The sequence below is a fragment of the Aspergillus karnatakaensis genome, assembly GCF_047715665.1.
Source record: "Aspergillus karnatakaensis strain CBS 102800 unplaced genomic scaffold BJY04scaffold_64, whole genome shotgun sequence".
Taxonomy (NCBI): domain Eukaryota; kingdom Fungi; phylum Ascomycota; class Eurotiomycetes; order Eurotiales; family Aspergillaceae; genus Aspergillus; species Aspergillus karnatakaensis.
Genome location: NW_027395776.1, coordinates 107,494 through 129,772, shown reverse-complemented (window position 1 = coordinate 129,772; position 22,279 = coordinate 107,494). Strand labels below are relative to the sequence as shown.

Below are 22,279 nucleotides of genomic sequence, written 5' to 3'. Positions count from 1 at the left end.
CTCAACCCACAGCCACCAAAAACACCCAAGTAAGTAATCTATTTACTATCCGGAACCCCCATGCCATCCAACTCCTCCCCCAATTCCCTCCCCCCAGCATTAACCCCCTCCGCCGGCAGCAGCACATACAACATCCTCGCCCACTCAGTGTCACTCGTATTCCTCCAAGCATGCATCGTCCCCCTCTGCACCGCGACATCCCCCCTATTCATAACCCTCGTCTCCCCACTATCCAACACCAACTCCACAACGCCCTCCAGCACAACCCCATAATCCAGACTGACGGTGCGATGCATCGGGCTAATCGCACCAGGCCGCATATCCACAATCCTGCAGACCGAGCCGCTCTTGACAACAAGCCCAGGCGAGTTTCCGGGCTTGATGAATTCCGCGTAGGCGGGGATGTCGGCGTCGTTCTTGAAGGAGGCCGGGATCGTGGATGTTGTGTAGGCGAGAGAGAAGTCGGCGCCGTCCGGGATCGGGGTTACGGGGAGGGTGGCGGGGATGGCTGTGGAGAAGATTGCGGTGCCGTTGGGGGCGTGGGTGGTTATGTGGCGGGAGAGGGCGGGGAGGTTTTTTGGGGGTGAGGGGTTGGGGGTGGTTGAGGACATTTTTGTGGTTGGTTTGATTCAGTGGGAAGGTTTGGTTTGGGAATTGCGCTCTTGAGTGGGAGATTGATATTAGAGGATTTGTTTGGTTGGACTGTAGTATAAGTTGGCGTGGTGCTTATATCTAACTTTGGTACTCATAGAATGGCAGCAATATATCCGGATCGGAGTCGTGCTGTTCGGGACCACATCGGGTGCGGAGTAAGTAGAGTGAGTGTCTGTGCATCACAGGGGACTTGGGGGCTCTATGAGCCACTAAGTGAGCAGATTTGTACCGAGTGGACGTCTATTCTTCGCGTTGGAGATCTATCTAGTTGCCTACATGGATGCCGAATCAATCTCCTTTGCCATAATTCTCCTCAGCTAGCCACCTTCTTCTCATCTCGGGGGAACAATGGGCAGGGTAACATAGTTATCCCCATGTCCAAAGTTAATATGATTCTGACCCTGGAACTTCTCCGGCGCTCTATATCCGAGTCAGCAAGCATCCCACCACCTTAGAGTTGAACAACAGAACATACCTATCAGTCTGCGAGTTATGCAAGAATATCCCACTCCCCTGCGTATCTCCCGACGCGACCTCAAGCACAATTTTTCCGCCCTTCTCAACGATGACATTCGTAGGCCAGACCTCCACGTCAACTGGATATACCTCTCCCGGGATCACAGGCAGCACGTCAGTCGAGTAGTAATCCCGGTGTGGGAGGTATGATCTGTGCCGCTCATGCTGCTCATTAATCTTACGCAGACTGACGCGCAGCCAGCCCTTGCAGAGTGGAACTGGGTCGCCGGCTGTACCTGTGTAAAAGACTTCTTTACCTTCTGGCGAGATGTAGCGGAGAGTAAGGAATAGGTCGATGTCGCGGGGTGTAGGGGCGCCCGGGCTAGGGCTCATGGAGACGTTAAGGTGAGCGACGATGTGGCCCGTGATTTCAGTTTCTGTCTCGAAGGCCGTTGTACTAAACTGGATGTACTCTGTATTTTCCAATGTGCCTAGAGCTTTGTAGGTGAGTTTGCTGGGTCGTTCTGTAGGAACATCTGTAACAAGTTCCTTTTGAGATGTCAGGTAGTATTTCGTATACTGCGTGCGGGCGATGGGCCACTCTGTTTCCTGGCGGCGTGGGTAGGTCTTTTCTGCCTCGGCGTCGTTGAAGCCGACGTCACCTTTGCGGAGGACAAGGTCGACTTTTGGTGCCGTGCCGGTGGACCATCCTTCACGATCATCACCTTTCAGGAAGGCGTCTAAGAAGCTGCGTTGAAGCTCAACTTCTTCCTTGTAATAGAAAGGGAGATCATGGCGGCCTGTGATGAAGCGGAGATACTTCAGCTCACTTCCAGCTTGCGTGTAACCCTCGACATTGCCGCGCAGATGCAGGAGAATACCACCCCAATTGGCGACAGAGAGGAGAGGAACCTGTTCTTCATCAGCAAATACTTCTATCCACTCAAGAAGAACACTAACCTGAATATCCGACATGGTATACTCCTTACTCGCATAGTAAAGGTCGTCTCTAAACGAATTCTCCGCATTATCAATCGTCTGATCCTGCCGGTTCTGCACGAGCTCCTCTTCCGGCAAATCCCCTTCAATCGTATCAACCCCCCAGTTGCGCGCTGACCTTCCTGGCCGCCCGTACTGGTTAGTCACAACCTGGCGATCCCACCAGAACTTGATGAATGCATTCGACAAAATCCCACCATGCCTACAACGATCCCGATAGTAGTCAGACATGCCCTCCCACGGGATCATGCATGCTAGCCCCTTCGGCTGCCTCGCGCCAACCCGCCACTGAGATCCAGCGTAGTAGCTAATACCTAGTAATCCAACCTTTCCCGACGACCACTCCTGTTCAGCAGCCCATTCAACAACGTCAAAGAATGCCTCGCTTGTCTCGCGGGACATGGTGTCGAGTTTCCCCCTTGACTGGCCAGTCCCGCGCTCATCAGCACGGACAACAGCGTAACCGTGATTTGTCCAGAATGCGGGGTCCGGTGTTTCCCATGCTGAGTGCTGTGAACGGTGCTCGGGATTGACTTCACTGAATGATCTCGGGTGGAAGTCAGCGTATGGGATATCCTTGCCGTACGGGCCGTATGTTATTAGCACGGGGACTTTGTCGACGCCCTTGGGGCGGTAGACGTTGGCTCGGACGAGGCCCGAGTTGTCTTTTAGAGTGATTGTCACATTTTGTTCGAAGATGTAAGCGAAAGAGGTTTCGTCGCGGGTGGTGATGTCTGTGCGGATTGGGTTCGGCATGGCGGCTGTTGACTGTGGTCTGTGAACAAGCAAAATAGGCGAACTAATCTGAAAGAAATTACATTTGATCATACGTTTTCCGGCAAGTGGGATAAATACTTGGGTCATCCCCTCTTTACTTGCATCGCGCCATTCTAGATGAGGTCCTCCCCACGTGGAGCCGATTCGGGAGCCGAAGAAGCTTCTCCTCACTGCGATGCATCCGAGGTCGACAAAAGTCAGCCGGAAGGGCGGAACATCGTCTCACTATGTCAAGGTGTGGGAAGGCCGTTATGTATGTCTTATAAGCGACTATAGAATCAGTCGAGCAGCGATTCCTCCGGTCTATCTCTCCGCAAGTGCTGTACGATTAGCTCTACCTTGCCGTCAAAATGGGTAGTCTTACACCGAAATCAGAAGGCCAAGGCCTCCGCGTTCTTATCGCTGGCGCTGGAATCGGTGGGCTTGCAACAGCAATTGCCCTCAGACAGCAAGGACATCGCGTCGAGGTCTTGTTGCCGCCCCCTTGCTCTTCGCAGTCACTAATCGTTGCAGCTCTTCGAGCGATCTCGGTTCGCCAACGAAATTGGCGCTGCCATTCATCTTACCCCAAATGCGAACGGCGCGTTGCTTCGATTAGGCATTGATGCCACTACTCTTGGTGGTGTGGAGTCAGAGAAGGTCGGTCCAATTTTGTTTGTCGGAGGAGGTGTGACTGATCAGAGCAGCTACGCGTCTTTCCTCCAAATGGCCCGGAGATTTTCTCATTGGATATCAAGAAAACCGCTGGTTTCTGGCGACATGTGAGTGTTCCGGTTCGCCACGTCGACATATACCCTGACCTGCTCAGCGCTGGCTGCTCGTTCACCGGGCACATCTCCACGAGGGATTGAAGACCGCCGCTCAAGCTCCCGGCCCTGGAGTTCCTGCTCAATTACATACTTCCAACAAGGTCGTAGACATCGACCCTCACAAAGCCTCCATAACCCTCGAAAATGGTGAGGTCATTACCGGAGACCTTGTCCTTGGTGCAGATGGCGTGCACTCAACTGCAAAGTCCAAGATACCAGGAGGGGTAAACATCAAGACCTTCAGCTCCGGCAAGAACGCATTTCGCTTCCTCATTGCGCGGAAGGATGCATTAGACGATCCCGAGACAAGAGAGCTTGCACAAGAGCTTGGCACATGGTACATGTTTGACAGCCCTGATCTCCGTGTCGTTGTTTACCCCTGTGCCAACAATGAGCTGCTGAACTTCGTGTGCATTCATCCTGACACGATGACCAATATCGATGATGGCTCTGAGTGGGATCAAGGTGCAAGCAAAGAATTGTTGCTGGAGGTTTATAAGAACTTCAGTCCGCAGGTGTTGAAGCTTTTGTCCAAGGCGGACCCTGCAACTCTGAAATTGTGGCCGTTACTCGACACCGATGACCTGGCTACTTGGGTTGAAGATAGGCTTGCTGTTCTGGGCGATGCAGCGCATCCGTTCCTGCCATACCGCGCATCGGGCGGTGCCATGGCCATCGAAGACGCTGTTTCTCTAGGCGTTATGCTTCCAAAGGGAGTCAAGGTAGAGGAAATCCCCGAGCGATTGAAGCTGTACGAGAAAGCACGTCGCACCCGCGCAACAACCATCCAAGAAATGACGAGAAAGAGCTCTCGTGGGCCTATCCCACCATCAGAAGGTATAGACCTTTCCCGGCCAATACCGAGCCTTGCTTACAGATCCAGAAAAATCCATCACCGAATACATCTACGGCCATGACGAATTCGACCATTCCACGCATGTCCTTCGAAAGCACCTCTGGGCTCAAGGAGCGCCTAAATACTGGCGTCAGCCCATAGTCTTCGGACCCATGCCAGGTCCGAGACAAGACTTTGAAGGCAACAGTCGCCTCAATCGGTCGTTGAAATCCACGTTCCAGACGACATCGATCCGATTCAAGACCAGTCGCACACTTCTGCAAAACCTTCTCCCTAACGACTCGTGGTCTTTTAGCACACCAAGCACAGTCGCGATTGCAAACTTCTCGCAAACCCTCCTTAACGGCATGGACTGGCTCGGTGGCGGTGGCTATCGTCATCTTGGACTATACATTGAGGGGGTCCAGTATAAGAAGGCCGATGGTGAGGTAGTACAAGGCACATACCTCCCCATCCTCTTCGAAAGCTTGACAGATCCAATCGTGAGCGGTCGTGAAGAGCTCGGAATGCCCAAGCTGTATACTGCGATAGATGCCAACGACCGCGACGATTCCTACTACCTGCAAGCAAGTTGGCAGGGTGCTGTCTGGGGCCGGTTCCGATGGGAAGGTCTGAAAGATGAGGATCCCAACGTCAACGCCGGACCAGCAGGCAATGGCAATGTCGACGGCGGGGTGCTGGTTCACCGGTATGTCCCTAAAGTTGGTCGAGAGGGCAAAGGGGAAGCGGAGGTGGAGTACCCAGTGTTTGTACCAAATGCAGAAGAGTCGAAATTGCTTGTCTCAAAGGTGAATCGGGTGCGTGTCGCTAGGGACGCCGGTTTCGATATCAACGGGCTCGATTGGAACGCTTTGCCCACATTACATCATATCGTAGCCCGGTTGGCGGAGATCCCTATTGATGAGGTTCTGTCTGCAAAAATCGTTGAGGGTGAAGGCGTGCCTGATGTGTCGTCTGCGAGACGCATAGAATAGTGTGAGGATAGCCCATGAATTGATGTTGTTGATGTTGATGTTTTTGGATCCCGATCACGATCACATGCTTCTCGTTGCAACTGCCCCGCGTAGCTGTTGGTTGGCGTCGCACAACGAACAGTCGAATAGCAATTCCGATTCCGGTCTCAATATAAAATGAACATAAGGATTGACTACTCAAAATCTCTGATTCGCGATCTATCACCTGCATAGGCTGCAGTCGCTGCACTAGCCAACAGGCATGGGTGGCGCACTGGCGACGCGTCTCAATGTCGCGCCGAGTTCACAATCTGGATCCTTCGTTGATCACCCTTTCCATTGCTTTGCTCTGAAATAAGGAATAGACACCATTTCCCGTGTTAGATCCCTTCTTTTTCGACTCTAAACAACTCACTCTGAACAAGCTGTCAAGAAACCGTCGACATGCCCCGAAAACGCGCTGCTGAAGACACCAACGCGACCAGCTCGAAGAGCCAAAAATCAACCACCACTCAGTCCCCCGATCAATCCTCGCGGTCCCGAACCACGCGTTGGTCAGCTATATCAGTGTCCCGCAATATCGAGGAACCCCGCCTGTGAAACAAGGTGACTACGATTCCTACATATGCCTCTGTCAGGCACGAATCGAAGACGACGAGAACGAAGATGATGAGGCTGAAAGCGACGACGGGATTGAAGACGATGACACCAGCGAAGCACGCTCAAAGAAATCCAGATGCGATGCGGGCGAAACATGCATCTGCAACAAGGCCGCCGCCGACCACCCTGATCACCCCTTGACCATCTCTGCCGCCGGCCACCAGAAGTTCCTCAAACAGATGATACATACCGACCTCCGCGACCCGATCAACTTCAACATGTACGTTTTCAATGATTTCGCGGGGTATGGCGTGCTTGAGGTCCTGCAGAACCTTCTTGTCGACTTCGACGAAGCCATTGGCAACTGGAAGGAACGGTGGGCGATATGCGAGGCACTTCCCTTCTATTGGAAGACCGAAGCATGTATGCCTCTCACAATGTATGTTCTTCGAGACATTCCTTCCCTGTTTACTACTAGCTAATCCGGATAGGATCGATGATGGGGATGCTGTTGCCGCAACCTTCGGTATCCTCAGCCACATGTTTGTAGCCATGCTCGCCGAACTCGAAACGAAAAGCCTTCTTAAACCCGAATCGGAAGTCAAAAACCTGGGCTTTGTGATGGCTCTTTATATGGAGCTCGCCGACGATTTACGCGAATACAACTGCCTCAACGAGGAACCCACCAAGGGCTTCAACCCCGCGCAGATCGACGCCTATGTTTTGGCTTATGCGAAGAAATACCACATCAAGCTACATGGCCCGTCCAAGATGAATTCGTTGAGAACCTTGAGGCAACATATGATGAGGAAGATGAAGAGAACCGAATTGAGCTCCAGGCCCAAGGTTTCGATTCCTGGAAGTGGGTTAGCGCTACAAAAAAGTACGCAAGAGAACATGGCACGCTCCCTAGCTGGCGCACCGTGCGAAAGAAAGGAATGGGAGGCGACAACATGGATATCACGTCTTGGACCAGTGCCGAGCGTAAGGAGCATGCATTTAACAAGAAAGACCCACTCGGTAAAAAGCAGCTGGACGATATCAGAGTCGGCATGATTCTGCAGATGGGGTAGGTCCGACGGGGCTAGGTTAGCTCCTGAATGCGTCTTTCGGTGGAAGCCAAGCGTTCAAACCCAATGTACATTAAGCAAATATCAAACTCTTCAGTTCAGGCGGAAACATCACCGTACAGGACCTCAGAAGTTCCCCCAGGGCGCTTTTAATGGATGCATTATTGTATCGAATGGTAGTGAGATGAGAGTAAACGAGGCGATGTACTTCGTCTTGCTCTGGACCTATACCTGAGCCAAAAGTCCTGAAACCTACACCGGGTGGTAAGATTAGTGTATGCATGTTGCCTCAACGGTAAACTCTTCCTGCATAGGTCCAGAAGAGGTAACGAACTTGGATCTCTAGTGCGCCGCTTATATCGAAAGTTTCCATCTAGCGCTTCTGGTTGGTGGTTGACCACCGGCTAGAACCTCAAAATGGGAGCTCTAACAAGTGTGACTGCGAGTCTCTGCGAGTCATGTCGAATACATCTTGGCTTCGATGTGTGTTTGTTCTTCAAGTACCGGTACAGGGTACAGGGGTGTTGGAATGTAGATCGGATATATATTTTGTAGTGCGAGGCAGCGAGAGGCATGCAAGATTATCAGCAAAGTGTGGCCTGCAGAGAACAAGAACTTGTAAACACAGCGAGGACAATGAAGATAGTAAACACTTGATGATTGTATGGAAAGCCGCAGATGTACCTTGCTGGACAAAGAACTGCTGTATAGAATGACGCACGACGGTTGCCTGCGCGCGGAGACTTTCCTCGACCTCCGTTTCTCCTCCACCAGGAACGAACCGCAACTTCCACTCTTACTCAACCCATCGCGTTTCAGCTTCCCTGTTCGCTTCTCTCACTTTCTATTTCTCTCCTTCTTCAAGCTTACACTCTCCCCTCTCACTTTCTCGTCTGTCTCTATCCTGTTCCTCCTGCCCTGAATCCTTCCGGCCCCTTCCTCCGCCCTCCGCGTGTGACCCATCATCTCCCTAGAATCACTGTACCATATCAGACTCTCTCAGCCTCCTTCAGCCTCCTCCCTTTTTTCCCAAGAAAACCCTCCTGCTCCTTCATCGACCTCGTGTACAATATTCATCGCTGAGCGCGAATCCGACAGTCCTAATCCTTATCTTTCCCTTTTGCATCATCTCCCCTCCATCTCTGCAGTTTCCCCGCACTTGAGCCACCATGTAAGTCGGCGCGATAAAGAAATCTCGGCCTATGGCCTGAAGCCTCGGATAAGAAATACGCTAACAAGTTTTCCTACATAGGCGCATCACAGTGAACGTAATCCGACCGGACCAGGCCGACCTGGACCTCATCCCGCTAGTCGTCGGCCCCGACATGACCATTGAGCTTTTGAAGAGCATCGTCGAGAGCGAAACGTCCATTCCGCCTTCTTCCCAAAGACTCGTGTACAATAATCAGCTTCTCGGGGATGACTCAAGGACGCTGGAGCAGGTCGGTATCGGCGAGGGAGACATGCTAGGTGTCCACGTCACTCTACGTGGCCCATCAACGCAGGCTCGACCGACTGGCGGCCCAAGTGCTCCTCCGCAGCAGATTCAGAGACGACAGCAGCAAATGAATCCCGATCCCGAGATGATCCGACTGCACATCCTAGGTGATCCCCGGGTGCGCGACGCCGTGCGACAGCGAAATCCCGAGTTGGCAGATGTTGCTCACGATCCCCAGCGGTTCCGAGAGGTCCTGCAAAACCAGCAGCGCCAGGAATCTCAGAGAGAGGCGGAAAAGGAGGCCCGGATCGCGATGCTCAATGCCGACCCTTTCAATATGGAGAATCAGAAGGAGATCGAGGAGATCATCCGGCAAAATGCGGTGACGGAGAACTTGCATAATGCCATGGAGCATCACCCTGAATGTAGGTTGAGGGGTTACCGCCCTGCATGAGGTTGAGCACAGACCGCTAATCTGTGTCACAGCATTCGGCCGCGTGACGATGTTGTATATCCCCGTCGAAGTCAATGGCCATAAGTTAAATGCATTCGTCGACTCCGGCGCCCAAGTCACGATCATGTCGCCCGATTGCGCGACCGCATGCAACATCATGCGCTTGGTCGACACTCGCTATGGAGGTATCGCAAAGGGTGTAGGAACAGCGAACATTCTAGGTCGCGTTCACTCGGCTCAAATCAAGATCGGCGAGATGTTCCTCCCCTGCTCCTTCACCGTCATGGAGGGGAAACACATCGACCTGCTCCTCGGTCTCGACATGCTGAGACGCCATCAAGCGTGCATCGACTTGAAGAGAGGCGCCCTTGTAATCCAGGACACGGCGGTCCCGTTCCTCGGCGAGGCCGATCTCCCAAGACACCTGCTCGAGGAGTTCGAAGACGAGCCGACAATCAAGGGCGCTGACGGCGCCGAGGTCGGCGCTCGCACAGGTGCCGTCACCCACCAAGCTGGCGGTCAAGGAATAGGAGCAGGCCCTAGCTCCGCCGCACCGACGCCCTCATCCTCCCGCCCGGTTCCTCCTCCGCGACCACAAGCCTCGCGCTGGCCCGAAGCATCCATCGCAAAGATCACAGAACTTGGCTTCACCCGCGAGGAAGCCGTGCGCGCGCTCGAAGCCGCAAACGGGGATCTAGATGGGGCTATTGGTTTCCTGATATGATGAAATAGGTAGGTAGGTCAAGAGTGAAAAACGAAGTCGGCTTGAGAGATATCACAAATCAAACTGAACTAGCTCCGGTAATGCTTATCTTGATAACTATGGACCCGCCGCCAGACTCCAGCGCCGCACATTTGGAGCATGGTTGAACTTTTGAAGTTTGAACTAGTCACTTACGGTTACGGGTCCCTCGAATGTACTCCACCAAACAGATAAGCGATCAATCCTCACCGGACGCTGTTTCGATCTCCCCAGTCCTTGAAAGCTTCAGTGTCAGGCCGTTGTCCTGAACGAAAGTACGAGTCAAGGTATGCGCCTTTGAATGAACGTTTATGATAGTGACCATCATGTATTATTTGTTCGCAAATTCTCTTTCACGGTAGATATTGCTAGTAGCTACAGATGGGATTTCAGAAGGCGAGAGTAGATATGAAACGAGACGGAGGCATATCAGCGGTAAAGCCTCCTAGCCAGTGTTTCATTGTAGACGCCATGCTTCAGTTGATGGCGCTGCTCTGCATGACCACTCCTGGTATCCGAGCTCAACGATGAGCGGGGAAAGACAACACGATCGATTGTTCGAAAGATCTTCCTGTTGTGCCAGCCCCTTTCCAACGGGCTCACATTGTATGTCCAGACTCGACAAGAGTTGGCAAGATTACTCACGCTTCGGTTTACTGAGGAGCCTCGTCCGCAGTCGCCAGAACATGTCCAAGGTCATGAATGCACCTACGGTGGAAAGAGAAATTAGCTCGATCCCAGGAAGCAGTGGGGCTGAGCCATGCCCTGACTTATACTTACCAAGAGCGAGATATGGGCCGTAAAGTGTCGACAGGCTCCGCTTTTCCGCCATGGTACGGTCCTCCCACGACCAAACCTCGAAAAGACAAGTCCAGGTCGTCAGGAACGATTGGAACCCGAACACGAGCAAGTGGACAGGGACTAAGGGATCATCTGTCGAGGCGAAATCACGAGTCAGTTTGTTATCCACCTTGAAGTCAAGAGTCAGAGACGGAATCCCGAGGCTGAGTGACGGGATCCCAATAATCCATAGCTGCAGCTAGCCAGCTGGGTCTCATAGTTGTGCAGTGTGATGCCGAGAAACAAAGGTCGAGAAATATGTGGGTCGTACCTCTCAAGAGTGCACCGAGCGCCCAGAGACTCAAAGGAGCATGGTAAAGCAACTCCATCCACGTGTAAGAGGTAAACCATGCTGGGGGACCCTCGAAGAACTTATCCCGAAAGTTGGTGATGTAGTAGTTGCGTAACTGGCGGGAGATGTCGTTATCGAAGAAGCTTGGGAGGATTGGGACGGTGTCAACCACTAGATGTCATACCACTCGGTGTCAGTCAATCCGCACATCGACTTGAGCACATCGATATCTGCTGCAGCTGCAGGTGGCTGCGAGACAGATGCACCAACAAGAAGGTGCAATAGGTACGTCGCCGGGACAAACAGCCAGGCCGTGCCATGTTTGGCAGCGGCAGGCCTGAGAGGGATTGGGGTGCGTGGAGACTGGGATGAATTCCTGCGGGACCTGGTTGGACTTACAGAAGATGATAGGAATGTGGATTGCAAAGAACCCGAAGTAGATTAGATCGCGTTTCCGACTCCAGATGGAAGACATGGCTGATTGATGGACGAATTCAGCCGTGAGCGATCAACAGAGAAACGATATGCACAAGGTTGGCGGTGATAAGTGGAATCCAGAGTGTTAAACTGTCCCTTTCAGGCTTCAGGCGCGACGGAGGCAGGCGCGTGGTCATGTGACTGTTGCGTTGAGTGAAAAGCAAACCCACTTTCCAGTTTGAATGGCTTCATCGAGATTAACCGCCAGAGGGCCCGCAGTTCACCAGAATCAGCCGAACTGCGAGACGCACGGCTTGGAAATCGAAAGCTGGGCTGTGTTTGCTTTTTCGAATGCACGCGTCTGAAAGTCCCTAAACATAGCTTATCCTTAGCTGCGTGGATCGCACGGGCAGGACGGCGTACGCAATCTGCCTGCTGCGGTAAGTAAGGTTTAGTGTGTCGCCTAAACTCCCAAAGCATTCTGTTTGCTTTTTCGCTTGTCTTTGGTCTGTAGTATAAACTAACATGCCCTCTTCATCAACAGGAATCATCATGATCTTGCGGGCCATGAAATGGAAATAATCGCTTGACATAAATTGACTCGAGACGAGATCGCCCTGGACGCAGGATTCTGAACAGGTGTGAGGGATATAATCATTGAAAGAGTGTCTCACCGCAACTCTGGGCTTCACCGTTCAGATGCCGAATCCAAGTCCGTCCCGGCTCGTGCAATTGTTCCATGGAGCTCTCGATGACGGGGAAGTCGAAGGTACTCACCAGGAACGGACTACCATCTTAGACACCCTTCAACCTGTGTGAAAGTACGTGCTGATCTTGCATCTGGTCCCGGAATCGGCCTGACTCAGTAATACCATCGAAATACTGCAGGGATTAGTCGTCTCCCCGGGCCATGATTGCTCCCAGCCTGAAGGATGCGCTCCAATGCTCTCTTTGAATCAATAACAGTGACCAGCACGGGCAAGATTGCTGCATGCAGGATGCAGCTAGTTGACTCGATTCAATACTGCCGTTGAAAGTTTGTGGTCCATCGAGTCTCGCACTAAGTCGCCCTCGAAATTGGGACCGGGTCCGCAATTCTTGAAATCATTGGGGCAGCCCGCGGGAACTTTACCCTTAGTGTCAGAACTATGGCCAATCTGACCAATGTTATACCTTTTCTCGAACATAGTCTTGAATCCAAGTGGCCCCTGTCCACAGCACCCGAAAGGTACCTTGAAAGGACGTTTTTCCGGGACTCTGAGGGGGAATACTGGGGCCCGCCGGTAGTTAGACTTTGAGCCTGTTTACGAGAAATTGATTCGCAGCTTTGCAGCCCAGGATTGCCACCTCCTGCTCATTTGGCGTCAACCTTTACGATTGATTCATCATGAATCCTGTGAAATTTCCTCCTAGAGCAGCTCGATCAGCCAGTTTCCTTTCTTGGTTCAAAAAGCAGCAGCCGATCATCTTCGCCTTGTTTGAATCGCAAGTGAGGACTCCCCGAAGTAGCACGAGCAGATAGCATCACCCGAGACAGGATTTAGGCAATATGATGCTGGATGCACGGCTGATCTCATCCTGCAGTCACGATTGAGATATTCTCTTCGAATGGCGACGTTAAAGCCAGCAGCGAGGTCCATTTGGAATGCCGGGATGAGATGCAGGCCGGAAATTGGCTCTTTTCGGCATATAATTGCGCCTTATCATCGCAAACTTTCACTATGTTCTTCCGTCAGGCTTCGATGGGTCTTCGAAAGAGACAAGAACGACTTCTAGCCAGTCTGCTGGGGTCGACTTCGATGCATACTTGTCTGACTCTCCAGCCCAGGAATAATCTACCGATGTGGGGACCCCAAGATAAACCACGGGCATTGGACCGCGTTCCCGAAATGAGATGGAGTTATGAGGGGTCGCAGGACGCTTGGCTTGAAACAAGCGCATCAGCTTGCTCTAAATCCTGTGCCCTTGTTGAATCCACCGAGAACGAATGGTATCGAACATTGAAGCAGGGATGTCGATAGCACACCCTTCCGAGGGACCACTCGCAACGAACGGCTAAGCAACCCCATGCGCAACCCTAGATTTCGCCTCGCCGTCTTGCAAGGTCGACCTATCAGGGTGAGAGCGCTGTCCGTTTCATAAAGACTTCGTCCGTCTCTCGAGGGGAGCTACTGCGGTATCATGGGGCTCCCTGTTCGGCAGGAGAGCGACGCATAAGCCAGTAATCCAGCAAGACGACCTCATCAGAAGATTTTCCCGCTTCCACCCAATCAATGAAGTAATACAAAAGGCCAGATACATCGATTTACCTCCCCCACTACTAACGTGGCACGGAATAGTTCCGGGGGACCACCTGCATTCGCCTTATCAATCGTGAAAAAGAAAATAAAAACAATCCACCAACAGGAACATCGAAAAACTGACTGCAGTGTCTCTGCGATTCTGGATTAGACCTGTAGGACAAAGGATGATGTACTGATTGTGCTGCATGTGTGGAACATGCTATACAGTGTACACGCTCATCGAGGCGACGGTGGCACAAGGCAGGAGCAGAAGTCCTGCCCGGGATTTTACCACATCTTCTCTCAAGCCATCTGCATGGGCTCATATGCAAGATAGCAAAGCTCCAGCAAGCTGCAGCTGCTTTCTCGAATCTCGGGCAGCTAACTCCTGCAAAGGACTCCTTCCGCGATCCAGAACCCGCCCGTTCTGGTGCAAGAATCAGACTCAGAAGCTCGATGACTTGGGCTAACATGCATGCTAGTTTATGGTCCCACTTACTTCATCCTTCTGCGGCTTCTCGGCTCTCTTATCGGTCGCTCAGATTGCGCGCAGTTGAGCGGTGAAACTGGACCGGTCTTGATGAGATGAACGCTGGAGAGCCCAGTCTGCCGGAACACACCGGGAGCAGGGGAGTTGAAGGTGCTTAGCCGTGTCCCATCAACAGACCAAGATCCAATCATCCTGATAATCCCGTCCATGAGGTAGTTGGGACAGCTGTTCATTGCAGATTGCAGAAGCTATGTGCCGATGATGAGCCGTCGCAGGCTTTCCTTTGACCGCCTGTAACTAGGTAAGGATAGGTCTGTGACAATCCGGCCTCAACTCCGTATGGATGCTTCGCAGCTCCTTTCATCCATTTCTTTCATTTCGCCTCTCCGTGCTCTTCCTTTTCACAGATTTTCCACCTCTTCTGAAGCTCTTCCCTTCTCTTGAGTGGCTCTCTGGTCTGCCGCTGCCCCTCATCCGCCCCTCCTTTACGATCCCCGTTTGAGTATGTATGTACTCCGTCCGGCGGCCGATGGATGCACCCCTGCTCGCCATGGCATCGCGGAAACAGCTCCTTTGTCCGTCATGCTGCGTATCCCTTCGCGAGCTGACCGGGCCGGAGATGAAGGGGACAGTAGTCTAAGCGAAACTACCCGGTGGATGCAAATGATGGCGCCGCGACTATTCTCAGACCATCATCCACTCTAGCTATATTTCCTCCTTGAGAAGGAGCTGCTTTATCACGTTGACGGAGGATGTGTTGCAATAATTAATATTTATTGACCCTCGTCCTCCGCGAACTGAGACATCCCACCTCGAGATTATTTTTTTTTCTCAATTCTCAGAATTGAAAAAGGCTTATCAATCCTTGATACCCTATTCCCTACTCTACTGCGAGTTGTTGTATACTCCTTGTATTACCGCAGAAGCTTTGTTGAAGTAATCCCTCCCATACTCTTTCTTCTCCTCCCGGTCCGTCTACAACTCGGAGCACAAGAATTCCCAAGACCAATACCTGCGACAACATAGCTTTGTCCTCCATACACAATGCCTTCCTCCGCCCCTGTTCTCAGGCCTAAGAAGCCGCAGCCGGTCACTGCTCACAAAGACCAAGGCCCGATCAACTACGACATTAACATCCCGTACGTGGATGTCACAAATGAGAACCACCTGCGAACGAGATATCCTGAATACCTTCCAACATGGGACAAAGTGTGGTTTGACCCGCTTCCTCCATTCGAATATGAGGACCCCGCGCTACGAGTGAAAGACAAGTCCAAGCCCAATCTGTTGACATCCAATGTCAAAGTCACCGAGATTCAACCCCAGATGGGCAGCGTCCTTGAAGGTGTACAACTGAGCCAACTATCCGATGCAGCAAAGGATGAACTCGCGCTCCTTGTCGCGGAGCGCAAGGTGGTCGCGTTTCCCAACCAAGACATCATTGATGCCGGCCCTGCAGCGCAAGCGGCCTTTATGGGCCATTTTGGTAAACCGAACTACCAACCCGTATCCGGTACCGTCCGTGATTACCCTGGCTTTCACATTATCCACCGCGATGGGAATCGCGAGGAGATCTCCCGATTTTTAGAGCAGCGCACAACCACGACTTTGTGGCACCAAGATGTCAGCTATGAGATCCAGCCGCCCGGATATGTTATGCTAGGGTTGTTGGAAGGACCAGACGTTGGGGGCGACACTGTCTTTGCTGCGACCGATATGGCCTATAAGTGAGTCAATCCCATATTAATATACTCGCAAAAAAAGTACTATATGCAGAGCTAATGCCAGTGAACAGGCGTTTGTCTCCCACCATCTGCTCCTGGCTCGACACACTGCGCGCAGTCCACTCATCCAAAAAGATGATCAACCACGCCCGTCTTACTGGTGGCTTGGTCCGCAAAGACCCTGTCGACACCGTCCACCCGCTTGTGCGCGTCCACCCAGTGACTGGCGAGAAATGCCTATATCTTAACGGCGAATTCATTACCAAGATCCAGGGTCTCAAGGAGCCAGAACAGCGCTGGCTGCTGGATTTCTTGATGCAACATATTGTCAGCGGGCACGATTTCCAGGCTCGAGTCCGTTGGCAGCCCAAGACCATCGTCATTTTCGACAACCGGAGCACCATTCGTAAGTCTTTCCTTTTTCCGTTCTACCACTCTTTCCTTCCCATGCATTAGCTTTGCGTCCTGGTGGAACTCGCGAACAACTAGCTAAATCCTTCTTACCCTTAGATTCGGCTATTGTCGACTACCTTGATGACGATTACGGTGCCAAACTCCGCCATATCTTTCGGCTGTGTGCTCTGGGCGAAAAGCCGATCCCCGTTTACGACCAATTCGAATGATTTGTCTCAGAAACTTTCGATGCGCAGCGTTGCATCCTTCCGGGAAATATACTAATTTACGCCGTCTTCATCCTCCTCCAAGCGGCAAAAATGCGTCTGTCTACGTCAATGCATCCGTCCCCTCTACCGTCTACTAATCCCGACCTTGTTTTGCGCCCCTCGGTGTAATTGCTTGATTCGCATGCATGCATGCAGCTGGTTCCGCATGTGCCTATTTTTCTTCTTCTTCTTTCTGTTTCTGCGGGCCAATGTCAGTGCTGCCACTTCTGGTCTTTGTTTCAGCCCGTTTTACGCTTATCTAGGTCTTTTTATCTTGTCGCTTTCGCTTCGCTGATACCTCGGTCCGGTTTGATAGATGGTTCTGATGATTGATTGATTACTTTGAAGTTTGGCCTTGATTTTTATCGTTTTCATTCGTTCTCGCTTGGGTGGATTTGTGTTTATTTATTTTCCCTGTCATTTCCATGGTTCAGTTCTAGACTTGTCATGTCATGTTCTGTCATTTTGCGATTGTTCCCAACCTTACCTACCTACCTAGCGCCCACTTACCCCTCGCTGGGCGGCGCCCGATCTCGCTCTCCCTTCCCCCGAGACTCCAACTCCAACTCTCCAATAACTTTTGACGATGCCCCGCGATTCCAAGATAGACCACTACTTCGATGATTTGTGCTTGCTTTTGTGTTCGTTTCATCTTCCGGGTTTCTTTCTCGGCTCCAATTGGCTTTCTCTTATAGCAACGCAGAGCAGCTTGATGGATCTATGTTATCCATTCAATGGCTGGGCTTTTAATGGCTTGTTCAAGTTCTATCTATAACTATACGCATGAATAGAGAGATGATTTTACGAGCTGGTTTTTTTTTTGTTTCATATTTCTACTGTGACCTGATCTACTATGCATGCTGCTTGTCGATGCGATGCGATACAACGCGATTCTTTTAAAAAGAGAATATTTACGAAGTATAAACCGGGGATAAGATATAGATTCAGCAACAGAAGAGAAATATCTAACCTCGATAGATTGAGGAATTTATATTGCTGAGATACAGGTAAGAAGGAGAAGATGCGCACGCCAACGCCAATTCAAGAACACATCGTACGAGCGATAAGAAGCAATAGATAGGAAACAGATTCATTACCATGACTACTCCCCTTCCCGACCAACAAGAATCCAGACAAGACAAGACAGGACCTAAGTAAGTAGCAAGCTCGTAGAGTACCAACTAATATCTATACGTTGCTCCCCCGGCCGACTTTTTTCAACAAATACGATTAGATGGATAAACGCGACGATCGCAGGGCGATCACCTCAGAATATCCTGTATCCTAGCCCTGAGCTCGTGCGCGACAGCCATCTGTTCGGCCGTGATCCCGCCCTGCTGCAGAAGAACAAGCATCTCAAGGACACGCTCAGCAATGACGTCACTGCCGAAGACGACTCCGCCTAGGCGCACGGTATCGTGGAACCAGTGCTCGATCGTGTATAGGAGATCGCGGGCGATGATGCGGCGGTTGGCGCCATGGAAGGGCGCCTCGTCGGTGTAGTACATTGATTCGAGGACGGAATAGATAGTTTCGTGGGGGACGCCAAGGTCGAAGAAAGTATCGATGACCCAGGTGGGCGGGCCGACGTTACGCTGGTGTTCGAGGGCATAGCGCTCGAGCATGGGGATGAGGGTGGGGATTGGGAAGACGGTTTCGGACATGCGGAGACGGGAGCCTAGGGAGCGGACCTTGTCGATGACGGCTTCGTAGGGCTGAGGCGAGCCGCGGGTGGCTGTTTCATCGTGGAGATCCTGGAGGAGGTGTTGCCATGTGGCGCGGATGTCGGCGGGGTTGCGGTGATCGGCTATGTAAAAGATTTGCAAGCAAATGTCGTAGTAGCTTGCGCTATCGGCGTATTGGTTGAACATCTGAGTTTGTTAGTCAGGGGTTGGGGCAGAGCGTGGGGGTGAATATTGGGATTTGGGGGTCGTACATAAGAGACCTCCTTAATGGATCCGTCGATATCATCGAGGACCTTTTCTCTTTGCTCGGGCTCAATACGTGTGTCGTCCTTCAGCCGTTGTAAGAGATCGTCTTGAATGTTCGCAACGTCAATGAGGTTGGAGACTTCCTGCAGCAATCGTTGCCGCGCTTGTCGTCCCACATCTGGTGTGTATGTTGAAGCGTTGGCCCGTGCTTGACCAAGATACTCTATTCTCCGGCTAAGCGGCAAAACAAAGGAGCTTTGAGCGAGCTCTAGTTGGACCTTGGCGGCATCGTAGAAGCGCTCCGATTGTGTGTAGTACCGCCATAGAAGGTCAGCGTGCGCAAGGTCATCAGTCGATTTCCGCTTGAGGTATACGACGACGAAAGGCGAATCGGACCTCAGCAGCCGATCGCTCCATCCCTGCTCCAAGTACCAGTCATATAGGCTTGTCAAGAACACCTCATCCTTGGAGTCCGAGATGATGCCATAGGCCTCGTTCTTGCGCTTGGCAACTGTGGTTAACTGCCCATCAACAACACCAGGATCCTGGGCAGCCAAGGTGTCAACCGCAAGAATGACTTTGAATACGAGATCGTAGCATTGTTTTCGGAAGAGATAGAACTCTCGCCGATGATCCTGAACGTTGCCAAGTCAGCGCTGGACGGAGAAAGCACAAGATCATCTTACCGGTTGGTCCTGGCCGTCGACTAGCCATGACAGGGCCATGTTAGCCTTGTCTGATTGGCCAGCAACGTTCAAAGCAAGTTGGATAGCGCCTATATTGTCAGTGTCAAGTTGCCAGCGAGGGCTAAAGAAACTTACCAGCAAAAAACTGGTTTGCAATATAACTCTCGACCGCAGGCACTAGGTAGTCCATGGGCAGATTCTCTGAGATCTGCTGGAACAGATGTAAACTCTCGTTCAGTAGATTGCGACCGAGCTCTGAGTTGAAGCCAGCTTCTGTGGCCCGCTTCAGGAGCTCCTGCGCCTTGAAGATGACAACATCCTCAGCACTGCAGAAGCTACCGCATCGTCGACGCAAAGCATCTGCTACTGTTTCCACATTAGCCCCCTTGGCGATGTTTCTGTTAACAATTCCCTTGACAAGCTCCTTGGCAATGTCATGACCCTTTGAAGCGCTAAACAGCTCCTCATAGGTCAACTTAAGGAACCGTTGTTTGGAGTCTTCCGGCAATAGTGCGACAATTTCCTCCACCTTCTCGTCGAATAGGACTGACACAAATGAAATTCCTTCAATGGTGTGGGATACGAGCTGTACAAGTGAATGGAGCGCGCGATGCTCTGCTTGGAGTTCGATCTCCTCTTGCTTCGTCGAAACACGCGCCAGAGCTTCGGGGCCGCTGAGGCCTTCGATGAAAGTTTTGTTCGACTTGAAGAAGTCCTGCAAAGCAGACAGATCCCACTGGATAGACTGCAGTTTGGCGGCCGAGAAGGAGGACGTTATTGTTTGGGGCCCGCCAGGGGCTCCGGCGACAGCAGCAATCTCCTTCTTCCAGATTGAGCGCAAAAGCCTTGAGATATACAGGGCAATTCCCGCATGTCGTGGTGACGGGACAACCGTGTCGATGGCGGGTGTAGAATTATCGGCGACAGCGTTCTCGTTCAGGGTTGGTCGGCCGCCATAATCGATAAAGACTTTACGGGCAAACTCGAGAACTTCTGGATCATTAACCTTCGATAGCCGCGAGTCTGTTGATACTTCAACACCCTGACCACATGCAACCGCGAGGGCGGTGGCAAGTGTTTCACTACGCCCATAAGTGCGAATGAAGTTTTTGATCTCTCCCTCAAGGCCTTCATCGCCGCCACTACCTCCGTTGCGCACCAGCGCGGCAAATATATCAACAAGTCGTCTCCGCCTGAACACGTGAATACCCGTATTCGTTAAGATAGCAACCTCCGGGGATGGGTTTTCGAACTGAACAGCAAGTTCGTTGCCAAAGCCACTTGGACTTGCCGAGGCTGGGGTAGTTGGTGAGCTGAGTCCGATATCCTCCGCTCTGCTGCCCAACGATAACCATATGCCGGTTTCCGCCGCCTTGCCGGGGATAACATTTTCCTGTGAGCGGGCAACACGTCCAGAGTCGGGGGCAGATATGAATAGCGTATCTGATTTCCCTGTGGAGTCCTGGCAGGTAAAGCAAAAGAAGTAACCGGGAGGGTAGCGCGCCGCAAAGCCAGTAGGATCGAGGGTGTGTATCGACATCTTCGACCCTACCATGGAGGGTTGGAAGCGCGATTGACCTTGGAATGCAGGAGTAGCGTTGTCGAAAGGAGGCGTCTTGACATAGTGAGCCTGCATACTTGTTGGAGCATTTGCGCCGTTCGGTGCGGGAGACCAGCTGTAGGAACCGGTGGCGCTCAAGTAGATACGATATCCCGTGGCGGTCGTTGCCATCAAGTGATATCTTGATGCTTCGGCAGCGGGTATCGGGCTGATCGAGACGATTCTCACTTTCGAGTTCAGTGCCTGGTTAGAGGCAATGATGTGTCCGATATTGGCGTAGATATCCTGTGCATGTTTCGTAATAGCGAGAGTAACAGTTCCATCCGCCTTCAGGTGGAAAACCCTGATAGTGGATGATGTTGACAATGTATACAGCAGCCGCCTGGAGTCATCAATCTCTATTTGCGCCACGTGTTCAGCGTCTCTGTGCGTAAAGCTTAGAGACGGAGCAAACGTCGCGATACGCGAGGTCGTATGATTAATTTTCGAACATCGGCCTTGAAACCATTTTTCCTCTTGCTGGTACGTAAGCTCATAGATGTCGTTGTCGGAAGAGCCGGCAAAGAAAATACGGCCCGTTTCGGTGGAAGCCATGATGTGAATGTCCAAGCCACGGATCGACGTTGACATACCCGTTTGGTATAGAGTTACCGAATAACCACCTCCAAGGGTGGATTCGCACTTCATGCCCAGCAGAAGGACCTCCGCAGTTGTTGAAATGACCAGGAGATGAGTGATACTGGGGAGAAACACTCCAGGGCGTGGCTTTGCTAATCTGACCGCATTGATACTGTTCGGTTGCTCTTCGAATCCCACCAGCTGAGGATTGGGATGCGTGTAGTCCCAGAGGTATAACGCGTTATCAATTGCGACCCACGCGTGATTCAGTTCGGCCAACAGTCCCATGCTTGTAGAAACCTGCGCTAGGTTATACTGGTCGAATATTTGGTCGGGGATGTTGTACATCTTGACTTTCTGGAAAGGCGCCCATGTTGAAGAAACCGGAATATCATAGTCCGATGAAAAGCCCTCTACACCCAAGTTGTCAGTTGCAATGGCTATCGAGACGGACCGTCGGGTTTACTTACGAGACAAGTAGCTATCGAGGTCGGGATAGCGAGCTTCCTGTGTGAGAGTATCGTTGACCGTTCGCGCCGCACGCTCCTCCGTTTTCACAACTGCTGGCGCGGCCGGCTTGAGAATTGATGACGGCGGGAACCGAGGAAGTGAGACCTGCGAGGTCGGGCTTGTGCGTTGCTGTGTGAACGGTTGAGGCGATGTAGGCTGCGGCGGATTCAGCGCATTGTTCGGTGCGGGCGTTTGGAAAAAAGCGCCGGGAAGAGGCTTTTGAGGCGTCACTGGAGGCAGGGTAGGGTAGGACATTGTGCAGCTTCGAAGCCTGTTTGAGCCTGAAAGGTGGTCGCGTTCCCCGGCGTGAAAGAGGTTCCTTCAGCGCAACGGCCGGGGAAGTGAGGTGATGTCAAGAAGAGGAAGGTCGGAAGGAGCAGCGGAAGGCGGGAATTGGAGGGAAAGGAACATGAATCAATGGGGTGTTACGTTCCGGGGCTGGAAGAGGTGTCCTTGAG

General features: G+C 52.0%; 8 protein-coding genes across 8 annotated transcripts; 3 read left to right on the top strand and 5 right to left on the bottom strand.

Annotated features, from left to right (window-relative positions):
• Positions 1-38: 38 nt before the first annotated feature.
• On the bottom strand, positions 39-611 carry BJY04DRAFT_222851 (cupin domain-containing protein; the record flags this gene model as incomplete). The annotated part of the gene is made up of 1 exon (XM_073717517.1): positions 39-611. One exon carries the CDS (start codon positions 609-611, stop codon positions 39-41), a length of 573 nt encoding a protein of 190 aa, XP_073566490.1.
• A 375-nt stretch (positions 612-986) lies between these two features.
• Positions 987-2,865, bottom strand: BJY04DRAFT_222850 (CocE/NonD family hydrolase; the record flags this gene model as incomplete). Its single annotated transcript, XM_073717516.1, has 3 exons — positions 987-1,074; positions 1,130-2,022; positions 2,071-2,865. The coding sequence occupies 3 exons, from the start codon at positions 2,863-2,865 to the stop codon at positions 987-989; spliced, it is 1,776 nt and encodes a 591-aa protein (XP_073566489.1).
• A 128-nt stretch (positions 2,866-2,993) lies between these two features.
• BJY04DRAFT_140218 (putative salicylate hydroxylase) lies at positions 2,994-5,737 on the top strand. The gene is made up of 5 exons (XM_073708667.1): positions 2,994-3,353; positions 3,400-3,525; positions 3,573-3,647; positions 3,695-4,532; positions 4,579-5,737. Exons 1-5 carry the CDS (start codon positions 3,237-3,239, stop codon positions 5,523-5,525), a joined length of 2,103 nt encoding a protein of 700 aa, XP_073566488.1. The 5' UTR covers positions 2,994-3,236; the 3' UTR covers positions 5,526-5,737.
• A 487-nt stretch (positions 5,738-6,224) lies between these two features.
• On the top strand, positions 6,225-7,406 carry BJY04DRAFT_140220 (uncharacterized protein). The gene is made up of 2 exons (XM_073708668.1): positions 6,225-6,543; positions 6,596-7,406. Exons 1-2 carry the CDS (start codon positions 6,344-6,346, stop codon positions 7,158-7,160), a joined length of 765 nt encoding a protein of 254 aa, XP_073566487.1. The 5' UTR covers positions 6,225-6,343; the 3' UTR covers positions 7,161-7,406.
• A 2,711-nt stretch (positions 7,407-10,117) lies between these two features.
• BJY04DRAFT_140135 (transmembrane protein 6/97) lies at positions 10,118-11,571 on the bottom strand. Its single transcript, XM_073708666.1, has 4 exons — positions 11,340-11,571; positions 10,920-11,111; positions 10,589-10,741; positions 10,118-10,516 (listed from the first exon to the last, which is right to left on the bottom strand). Exons 1-4 carry the CDS (start codon positions 11,413-11,415, stop codon positions 10,446-10,448), a joined length of 492 nt encoding a protein of 163 aa, XP_073566486.1. The 5' UTR covers positions 11,416-11,571; the 3' UTR covers positions 10,118-10,445.
• Positions 11,572-13,528: 1,957 nt separating this feature from the next.
• On the bottom strand, positions 13,529-14,373 carry BJY04DRAFT_140101 (uncharacterized protein). The gene has a single exon (XM_073708664.1). It carries the CDS (start codon positions 14,110-14,112, stop codon positions 13,678-13,680), a length of 435 nt encoding a protein of 144 aa, XP_073566485.1. The 5' UTR covers positions 14,113-14,373; the 3' UTR covers positions 13,529-13,677.
• Positions 14,374-15,004: 631 nt separating this feature from the next.
• On the top strand, positions 15,005-16,571 carry BJY04DRAFT_140103 (TauD/TfdA dioxygenase family protein). The gene is made up of 3 exons (XM_073708665.1): positions 15,005-15,856; positions 15,925-16,259; positions 16,364-16,571. Exons 1-3 carry the CDS (start codon positions 15,174-15,176, stop codon positions 16,474-16,476), a joined length of 1,131 nt encoding a protein of 376 aa, XP_073566484.1. The 5' UTR covers positions 15,005-15,173; the 3' UTR covers positions 16,477-16,571.
• Positions 16,572-17,777: 1,206 nt separating this feature from the next.
• Positions 17,778-22,076, bottom strand: BJY04DRAFT_222846 (putative non-repetitive nucleoporin; the record flags this gene model as incomplete). The annotated part of the gene is made up of 5 exons (XM_073717515.1): positions 17,778-18,386; positions 18,452-19,081; positions 19,133-19,221; positions 19,268-21,724; positions 21,782-22,076. The coding sequence occupies 5 exons, from the start codon at positions 22,074-22,076 to the stop codon at positions 17,778-17,780; spliced, it is 4,080 nt and encodes a 1,359-aa protein (XP_073566483.1).
• Between the last annotated feature and the right edge of the window lie 203 nt (positions 22,077-22,279).